Source organism: Mizuhopecten yessoensis, unplaced genomic scaffold, assembly GCF_002113885.1.
Source record: "Mizuhopecten yessoensis strain PY_sf001 unplaced genomic scaffold, ASM211388v2 scaffold10963, whole genome shotgun sequence".
Classification (NCBI taxonomy): domain Eukaryota; kingdom Metazoa; phylum Mollusca; class Bivalvia; order Pectinida; family Pectinidae; genus Mizuhopecten; species Mizuhopecten yessoensis.
Window position 1 is genome coordinate 237,337 of NW_018408809.1, and position 11,566 is coordinate 248,902.

At 38.0% G+C, this 11,566-nt stretch overlaps 1 protein-coding gene across 1 annotated transcript in view; it reads right to left on the minus strand.

Annotated features, from left to right (window-relative positions):
* Nucleotides 1–1,574: 1,574 nt before the first annotated feature.
* LOC110464133 (high-affinity lysophosphatidic acid receptor-like) overlaps nt 1,575–11,566 on the minus strand; it is an 11,802-nt gene continuing 1,810 nt past the window's right edge. The window contains exon 2 of the mRNA XM_021519199.1: nt 1,575–3,325. Within this exon, the coding sequence (XP_021374874.1) occupies nt 1,967–3,121 (1,155 nt within the window). The 5' untranslated portion in view covers nt 3,122–3,325 and the 3' untranslated portion in view covers nt 1,575–1,966. The remainder of the gene's footprint in view (nt 3,326–11,566) is intronic.

The following is an 11,566-nucleotide window of genomic DNA, read 5'->3' on the forward strand; positions in this document are numbered from 1 at the left end:
CACCTTGCTGCATACATACACGTAAATCACTAACACCTTGCTGCATACATACACGTAAATCATTACCACCTTGCTGCATACATACATGTAAATCACAAACACCTTGCTGCATACATACACGTAAATCACTAACACCTTGCTGCATACATACACGTAAATCATTACCACCTTGCTGCATACATACATGTAAATCACTAACACCTTGCTGCATACATACACGTAAATCACTAACACCTTGCTGCATACATACACGTAAATCATTACCACCTTGCTGCACACATACACGTAAATCACTAACACCTTGCTGCATACATACATGTAAATCACTAACACATTGCTGCATACATACACGTAAATCATTACCACATTGCTGCATACATACACGTCAATCACTAACACCTTGCTGCATACATACATATAAATCACTAACATCTTGCTGCATACATACATGTAAATTGTAAATCACTTATATCTGTGATTGTTTTCAACAAAGTTCCATTTAGACATATTCTCCACGATGCACGGTAGCCATTATCGGTTGCACTGCATAGCGCAATTAATACAAGTGTAATTTAATCTTTCAACTTTCTGAGTGGTTTCTTTCGATTCATGATAAATTTTAGAATGTTTTGTCAAATGGTAGAACAGACTTTTTTTCGGGAATAATATAATGTTTTCAATATTTACCGATGTCGAACTTCAATATGAAAACATTCCAGAAATTCAGTCATAATTTGAATTTGACGTTACACCGTAATTGGTCAATGGATAATTAACAGTATGGCGAAAAGACCCGAACAGTTTCCGATTGGAAAACGGCCACGTGCAACAGTTCTTGGTTTATAGCGACATCTGTTAGTACATAGAGTATGGGGTTGAGGGATATAGCAAGTTTCGCCTCGGGAAATAGACCTGGTCTCGGGACACCAGAAACTTGCTATATATGCCTCAACCCCATACTTTAACCGTTTTATTATACCGATACACACTGGAGAGATAGTTTTGACTAGAACATATTTGTGAACCATAAACTGTATTCCATCTTTGCGTATTGCAGAGTTATCTTCTCTTGGGAACAGGTATTGATTGTTACGTCACTTGTTTGTGAGAGTAACGTCATCAACTTTTGAGAAAACGACGTAATTTTCTCACACAAACCAATGACGTAACAATCAACACCTGCTCCCAAGAGAAGATAACTCTGCAATACGCAAAGACGGAATAGCTTCACGTCCCAAATACCCTTTTGATAGCAATGGAGACAAATGCTTACGAGCTCGGCAGCAAGCTCCGCCCACCTCGCGCGTCACTGCCGAGTTCGGAAACAAGCTCCGCCCACCTCTCGCCTGATTGGCTCTGCGGAAACACCCGAGTGTAGGTGTGTTTTAGTTCACAGACTAACACAAAGGACTAAAACACACTCAGGCAAAAGTGGGGATATACTCGATTTAACCAATTACTTTTATATAAAGTAAATAAAGTAGAGGTGTAATAATAGGTTTTTAGGCCTGTACGACGGAGCTTTNACGTTCAAAAATTTTTCCAACACAGCTTAATAATGATATTGGTTTACATACATCACATATTAAACCCAGATATCTTTATAACTCAACTTCTGCGACAAATGTTGAAGAGAGCATTTCAAATCAAAGTCACCAAAACAAAAAGTGTATTACATTATGTGCCGATCATGTACAAAAATAAAGAAGTGGCAGGAAAGCAAAGGACAAACCTTCATAACGTTGTTTAGACTTATCAGGGTTCTTGTCAAGACACGCACGGTAACAAACAAACGTATTGTAGTAAGTTTTCTCTAAAAATGATTTTGATAAACTCAACACTCTGATCAGATAGTTAGACATATTGTGTCCTTGGTTAAATAGCCGCTTTCGATGGAGTCAACAACTAAGGGTAGAGAAACCTGAAACGCATATCTTTTTTGGTAAAAGCCTACAGTTCCGATTGGTCAGTTGGATGTGTTGGACGGTTCCTGGAACTCGTACATTGCGCTGGGGTTAACCCTACGCTTAGTAACACTTGTCATATTCGTCCGCGCTTTAAGTCGACTGGGGAACCACATACCACACGTCTGACGGAATTTTTTTATCCTAATACTATAAATTATGGGATTTATAGCACTATTTGCATATCCTACCCACAAGAGAATCAAGTGTCTCGTCCTGCTAACCGTCCCCTGGTACTGGGAAATTATTGTATTTAGCGCGTGCGGTGTCCAACACAGAACAAACGTGATAAAGAGTATGAGGATGGTTTTGAATGCTCTGGTTTTAAAACTCATATCGAGGCTTACCCTAAACGACCTTTGTAAGACAGGTATACCAAGCCTTCCATTGTTACTGATAACACTGACACTGAAATCCATGTTCGGGTGGTTGTGAACCCTGCATTTGTTCTTACGAACAGCCCCTAATATTTGTATGAACGAGAATGTCATCACCACGACAGGGAGGAAATATGTTACACACAGCTTGAGAATCATAAAACCAACATCATTTGCTTGACCGTCAAATGTGAGACGACAAATTGTATGACTTCGGACGAATTTGTAGTCACCCCATCCAACTGTCGACGGAAACGCCATCGCCATAGAAACGAGCCACGACGTGATCATCAGCATCTTGGCTCGACACGTTGTTAGTCGGTCTTTTCGCTGGACAATGATCATATATCGGTCCATGCTGATGGTGAGGATCATGAAGACACTCACAGACACAAACGTGTCCAACAGGAAGAGCATTACCTTACACGACTCTGGACCTAGAATGTGCTCCTTCCAGAACAATGCTGAGAACGAAAACGTCATGGAGAAGGTCGCTGTGCATATGTCACTGAACGCCATATTGGTGAGAAGAAGATTAATGGCTGACCGCATAGCCGACTTTTGATAAACGATAAAACACACCACAGAGTTTCCCAGGAAACTTATTACTATCATGCATACTAGGAGCAGGCCTAGAAATATTTCGGCACCTTCTGGTAAATCCGCGTCGTCGGGGAACTGTTTTGTAGCCGAGTCGGTGTCATTCTCAGATCTGAGCGCCGACGTGTGCAATATACAGGCGGACCAGTTCCTGCCGATAGAGATGTTGGCGTCATTCATATGTGAGCGTAACGTTCGTTTGAATCGTCTCTGACGTAGTAATGACGTCACTCAATGACAGGCGGGAGATTACATTGACCAGTATCCGATACTAATAGCGACTCCTCGCGGCACATAGATGCAACATTGTGTTGAAATGACGATGCCATCCAATTTTTTGAATATGTTCAAATGCTCCTTCCAGCAAGTTCCTTACGTTGTTTCCTACAAGACAAATATAACCAGTAAATTTAACAATCTTTGGACATTTCATTAAAAAAATAACATAAATCATGTGAACGAGAAGAAAATGTTGTGAACGGTGCAGACTAAGATAACGACATGTAACCCGGCACTGTATATGCTTCACACATAAATGGATTGTAACTTACATATTGCTCGAACAAAATACACTGCAATATATTATATATTATGTACTGCACAAATCACATTTCCCCAGCGGCTCTATTAAAACTGGTGTTCCCTCCTCGTCAGTACGTCTTATACTGTATAACATGGTCCTGTAGTAAACGTTTTCCAATAACAGGTAGTTCTTCCTATGAAACAGGCCAACTGTATCACATACGGAAACAATAACGTCGCTAGCTAGTGCTGCAAATTGCTTGAGCTACTAATCAATTGGTTTTCTGGTAAAGTAGTGCATTATCATTTGTTTATCACAGATAAGCAACTCGCCGATTTCTACGAGGCTTAATCTAGCTGATACCATATAACAGCTTACTAATAACACCAGTGGCTTTACGTGACGTCAATCTTTGATACTCATAGCAGGTAAACACCGTGGTGGGAACTGTAATTACATTAAAACTCTTGTCTAATTCGGTATTAGCACGTGGCTCATTAGGGAGTCTATATCCGGTTTGGTTTGTGACAGTGCTAGAGTAATACCAACACACATACTCAGGATGGATACTTACACTTATTTTAATGATGTTTCTTCATCGATCATAAAAAGACTAAAACACAATATTAAATGGATGAATGAGCTAACACGGATCAGGTCACTCTGTCGGTTAGAGCGACCATATATATCGTGACTGGAGGTCAGGGGTTCGAATCCCGTTCGTGCCTTGTTATATTTTATTCTCATGTAACTTTGTTGATTTTTCCAGGACATCTTATTACATATATATATCTATAATCATGCCTGTAAAACACTTTCCCATTCATAGTCACTGTTTTGGCGGAGGTCGGGGATGCTCTACTGTCAAATATTCACTGATGTACATATTGGTGTGACTTAATCAATCGGGATGTCCAATTTCCCTAGGGACACACCGTCTAAATATGGGTTGAAAGTTATTTTGCGCGATCCATTAAAAACTCGAAGTTCCTGGAATAGATGAACTTTTGAAGCGAGGGCGCCGATAATGTTATATGCAATCGAATTCTTGAAAATGACAAAATTTCTGATCCATCTTTCGATCGAATTATTATTCGATGCTGTTTTTATGACCGAGATAAGGTTCCGGGATTTGCTCGATAATTTCCGGTTTAGTAAAACACAGTTTATGAGTTGTTTTAAGAGTATTTGCAATATCCAAGGTTCCTGGAGCATTCGAAAAGTGGACTTTTTAAAAATTGACATAAAATCAATGGGGCACCATAGGGGATTATGCAAAATCATCGTATTCTCTCCATGTCTTTCGTGACACTGTCTCGACTTAAAAGAGGCACCAACAGGATTCATTTTAAAATATTTTACAATCCTTCCAGATAAACTATATTCGATATCTATATATTATCTATATTACTGTGGATTAAATTACAAGAATGATATTGTACGCGAATGGCCACATGATTCGAAAAAATAACTTGACACTGATCTAACATGTTATATGTAAATTATACAATATTTTTTAAGTTCTAATTTTCCAGAACATGCCTGTCGTGACATACACTTTGTCCCTGTTTCAAACAACGTTGTTAAATATGTGTAGACACTCTTCTATACTAAGTTGGTATCGCACATGAACGTACGTGCTCGATCACCTCATAAATACGTCAAAAAGGGAGCAAACGAATTTTCACGTAAATATTAATAATGATACATGTACTTGAAGATGTTGTTGTTATTTTTTTTTAATTGATAGGTCAATCCGCCTGCCTTATTGTTGTGTGGAATATGTTAATTTATCGGAGACGTTCCAACTAACTATAGTTTGAAAAATTCAGCCTTTGAAAAAGAGCTGGAATTCTAGCCTACCCTCTGAAATAATCATCTGAGACACATAAATCTCCAGGACAGTCTGGCATACTGCTTACACCCCTCATCTGTTACATACATAGTCCTCAGTATAATTGAATAACATCCGTCAGCCCGCGATTATTCTGTCCTTATTGTTTTAGAATCTTTGTGTAATGTTTACTGACTGTAAAACTGCAAAAGAAAGTTTAAACTAAAATGCCAACAATCTATATAAACGGTTCCCATCGTGCGCGAGCTTGAATATCCGTGCAATTTTAATTAAAATGTATCACCGTCAGTCAGAATTAATACCAAATTAAAAGGTGTGGTATATTAAAAAATACGCATACATAGAATAAAAAAGACCAAATATAACGTTAATAGAAAACCAACCATGCAGCTGGTAATTGATTCACGTTATTCTTTCGGGGGCCCCTTGAACTTTCGCAAATTTCTTAATATAAAACACCAATTTCTCTTTAACCACACGGATTTAGTAGGTTAATGTTTCACAACTAGCAACTCAAATATCTTCTTACATATAAACAAAATAAGATTTTTACATAGTGTAGGCGTAACAAACTCCACATTGTTTATGTTCCTTCATCGGCAGTAAAGAATGTCCAAGAATGACAGCTGTCTGACTATATAATCTATATTTTAAGAACCCGAGCGAAGCTCTTTAATGGTTACACATGCGTGCGTATACAGAGTTGCTTCCCCTTTCTACACGTTACCTTTATTTTTTCTCGTCCAGAAGTAGACGTACAGTGGGGAAACAGGAAGTGTATCCTTGAAGCAAAGACAATTGTGTTTCAACCCATACATGAATATCTTCATATAGTGAAAACAATCTTCACGTTTTATTATTTGTTTATTTAGATAAAAAAAAATATATACATTCTGAGTGAAAAAGTTTATCACATAAAATGTGATACTAATAGGCATGAAACTTCGTTCAGAGATTATCATTCTATGACGTCACAAACACGTCACACATCATCGGCCTTCATCGGTTATTTCCGGAAGGATGAAAAATAACCGGAAAATCTTGGAACTGATGACCGTTGCATTTATCTCTTTGTCGGTGCTTCTTGACTTTTTAATTTCAGTTTTGCCACAGGCACAAAAAGTAAAAACGCGGATGTTTTCTAACATTAACCAGATTCTGTTAATATTTCTACCGGGAGATATTTTCCAAAAGAGCCGCATTAAACCAATAGGTCACCATGCACGTTTATTTTTCATCGTCTAAAATTCCATCAGCTTTTGATTTCCATTTGTTGAGAATATGAACGAAATAATTTAAATTTTTGAAAGTCTGGTTACAGTCTTTACATGATTTATGTATGCATCAACACTCATAAAAGAAACAATGGATAATTTCATTTATGTCTAAATCAACAATAATTGTCCAGACACCGAACCCGAGTTCAACGCCCTTTTTCAAATATCATCACCCTGGACATGTTGGTTATATAAAAGTAATTTAAAGATTTCAAGACAATTGACCCTTGTGACCTTGAATATGGACGAAGGTCATTCATTTGAACAAACTTGGTAGCCTTTCATGCCAACAATTACATCCTTCTGGCCAAATATCATCACCATGGACCTTTTGGTTATACAGAAGAAGTTGTTTAAAGGTTATAAACATATTTGACTCCTGTGACCTTGAATATAATTCAAGGTCATGTATTTGAACAAACTTTGTAGCCCTTCATCCCAGCATGTTTTTGGCCAAAAATCATCACCCTAGCCCTCTTGGCTATTAAGAAGTGGTTGAAAGGTTTCAACATATTTGACCCCTGTAACATTGAATATAAGTCAAGGTCATTTATTTGAACAAACTTTGTAGCCCTTCATCCCATCATGTTACTGGCCAAATATCAGTACCCTGGGGCTTTTGGTTATTAAGAAGAAGTTGTTTGAAGATTTTAAGGCATTTGGCCCCTGTGACCTTGAAAGTGGGTCAAGGTCATTCATTTGAACAAATTTGTAGCCCTTCATCCCAGCATGCTACTGGCCAAATATCATCACCATAGGCCTTTTTGTTATTGAAAAGAAGTTGTTTAAAGTAACATATTGACGCCGGACGCCGGACGATGGACGCCGCACCACGGCATAAGCTCACCTGGCCCACGCCACATGTGATGATATCATAACAACGGCTGCATGACACGGAGTATTTCAGCGGGCCATTCTACACCACTAGCATATGTGTTTCCGTGGTAACGGGCTATTCGCAGAGACAGCTTCCCTTGGAGACTAGTGTTCGTGTATTTAATTAATTATATTTATATCAAAGCGAGATTATATTGAGGATAAACCTGTCGGCTAACAGGTCTGGTCACTGTCTTCAAACCGGTCAAACACAATATCACTCTGTTAACGCCAGCCTGTGGGATCACAATGCGTTACCCTAGCGCAAACCGCACGCGTAATCTAGAAACCGTCTGTGAGGGCACATAGTGGAGTGTATATGTGTTGTCTACGTTTGTATCAACAACATTTCCAAACAAAAATGTTTTCGAATATCTTAAAGGAATTTGTTAACCGTCATTGTAGCTTGTGAAAATCCGATATAGCATAGAAAAAAACCACTAGTTGGTGCAGTGCACTGTTAAATGAACACGATTTCGATGGTGTTATTTTTTAAAGGACAGAAACACTGTGCATACATATGTAAAAGTATTGCAGTAATGAAGGTGACCTTCATGAAAAAAAACCACTTAATTAGTTCATACCTAACGGAGACTGTCCCACATCTAATGCCGCTCAGATGGTAGGAGTAGTGTAGTAACAACGCTGGCCGTTTGGATTGGGATATGTTTGGACTGGGTTGAGTTTCCCATCATAATCTTACACCATTTAAGGACGTGTCTACATGTGTATAGTTACGTATGAGATGCATGCTGGAGGCTGTATGTTTGTGTATTTGCCTCCTTGCGGTAGTGTGGATCTAATACACTTTACCGACTTCAGAGTGCTACCTCACTGAAATACTGTACCTTCCATCCCGGCCTGGGGACAAACCCCATTGTCATTCCCATTAGGGAAAATGTCCAATACTACACCCAAAAGTGACGTATTGTCAAACAAGGCGCTAGAGTAGAAAAAAGCATGTCAGGAAGTAGAGAGCAAATGTAGACAACCAAATTACAATGGGTTCAGAAAATGGGTCGCTCTTGTGTCCCCATGCAAGTCGAAAGCGCACCAGCTAAACCTCGATCACGCAGGAGGATTCCACACACTATTTGCCTCTTACAACCTACATTGGGTAACAGCAAGTGTAATCTTTACCCAATCCTGGTCTGCAGGGATGATATGTGATTGAGCTCATGTGATAGGGCTAGCGTTGTCATGTCAAACCTGTGTATACTGGTGCGTATATAAATCCAACAGCAGCTCATCAAATTGTATTAGTGACGTAAAAGTAGCCACGTCATTAGCACCCAACAGCTATAATCTAGGTAATATCCTCATCATTGTAATCAAATATATATCATATCGATGTTCAAATACGACCACATCCAGAGCACCTGTTCGTAAAGATGTGGATTATAAATGTATAGTACTTTGATTCAGTATCTAAAACTGCATTATGAATGTAATTCCGAGTACATTTAAATGTCAACAAAAACAATGTTAACTTTATATAACTAAAATGTCGACACCACAACATTGTACATATAAACAATACCGACACCAAAACAATGTCGACATCACAAAGTATACATCACAACAATGTATTTAAACAATAACTGGTTGTCTGGATGTAATTATTAAAACCATTTGCCCTGCCTCAAAATACATTTCAGGCGGCCATTTTCTTTGTTTACATATTCCTACACCTGAAACAGGCAGTCGTAATTATAGTCGAGCAGTTGTAATTATAGCCTTTATAATTACACTTGCCCTCTAACACTGTTGTAATGGGACGGCGCGGGGGCAAATGTAAATATATCAAATAACGTGTATTCATAATAACAACATCGACGTCACAATCATGTCTACACAACCATGATATTTAATATAACAAAAACGACGTTACTGCAACAACGCTTACACAACACACATACACAACAACAACGTCTACACAACAACAAAGCCTTCACAACAACAACGACTACACAGCAACAACGTCTACAAAACATCAACACATTCACAACAACATCACTCACATAACAACAACGCCCACACAACAAAAACACCTACGCAGCAACAACGACGCCCACACAACAAAAACACCTACACAGAAACAACGTATACACAAACAACAACACTTACGCAACAACATATAAACAACAACAACGCCTACACAACAACAACACCCACACAACAACGCCTTCACAAAAACAACGCCCACACAACAACAACAACGCCTATACAACAGCAATGCCCATACAACAACAACATCCTCACAACAACAACAACAACAACGCCTACACAGCAACAAAGTCTACACAACATCAACAGCTAGACCACAACGCCTAAACAATAACAACGTTTACACAATAACAACGTTTACACAGCATCAAAACCTTCACAACATCAACACCTACTCAGTAACAATGCATACACAGCAACAACGTCTACACAGTAACAACGTCTACACAACAACAACGTCTACACAATAACAACACCTACACAACAACAACGCCCGTATAACAGCAAAGCATACGCAACATGAACACCTACACAACAATAACTCCAACACACTAACAAAGCCTACAAAACAACAACAACAGCAACACACATATTAACAACGCCCATACAACAACAACGCCCACACAGCAACAACGCATACAGAGCAACAACATCCACAAAACAATGTCGGCACTGCAACAAAGCACATACAACAACAATGACTACACTACAACAATGTCGGCACTGCAATAACGTTTACACAACAAAAACGCCAACAAAACAACAATGCACACACAACAACAACGTCCACACAACAACAACATCCACAAAACAAGAACGTCCACACAACAACAATGTCGACACTACAACAATGTCGGCACTGCAACAACGTTTACGCAACTACAACGCCAACACAACAACAACAACAACAACAACAACGCCTTCACAGTAACAACGCTAACACAACAACAACGCCCACACTACAACGATGTCGTCACGGCAGGCGTAAGTTCACTACAATAGATAGGAAGGTTAGTCATGCCATTCACTTATAATCAAAGTATACTTTTACATGACCAGCTTTTACAGATAATTGATTACACGTTGTATTTTTGTAAGGTCCAAGAATACACTTAAGTGGTATGGACTGTACCTTGAAAAGAAGAAGAAGAAGAAGAAGAAGAAGAAGAAGAAGAAATGGACCTGGTCATGTGACAGGCAATTAGCTGCAAGTCAACATCATCAAACCTCGACCAATACTAATATTTACATAAAGAGAAATACACCAATACCAACGTTTACATAAACAGGAAATACATCAATACCAACATTTACATAAACAGGAATCACCAATACCAACATTTACATAAACAGGAAATACACCAATACCAACATTTACATAAACGGGAAATACATCAATACCAACATTTACATAAACAGGAAATACATCAATACCAACATTTACATAAACAGGAAATACATCAATACCAACATTTACATAAACAGGAAATACATCAATACCAACATTTACATAAACAGGAAATACATCAATACCAACATTTACATAAACAGGAAATACATCAATACCAACATTTACATAAACAGGAAATACATCAATACCAACATTTACATAAACAGGAAATACATCAATACCAACATTTACATAAACAGGAAATACATCAATACCAACATTTACATAAACAGGAAATACATCAATACCAACATTTACATAAACAGGAAATACATCAATACCAACATTTACATAAACAGGAAATACATCAATACCAACATTTACATAAACAGGAAATACATCAATACCAACATTTACATAAACAGGAAATACATCAATACCAACATTTACATAAACAGGAAATACATCAATACCAACATTTACATAAACAGGAAATACATCAATACCAACATTTACATAAACAGGAAATACATCAATACCAACATTTACATAAACAGGAAATACATCAATACCAACATTTACATAAACAGGAAATACATCAATACCAACATTTACATAAACAGGAAATACATCAATACCAACATTTACATAAACAGGAAATACATCAATACCAACATTTACATAAACAGGAAATACA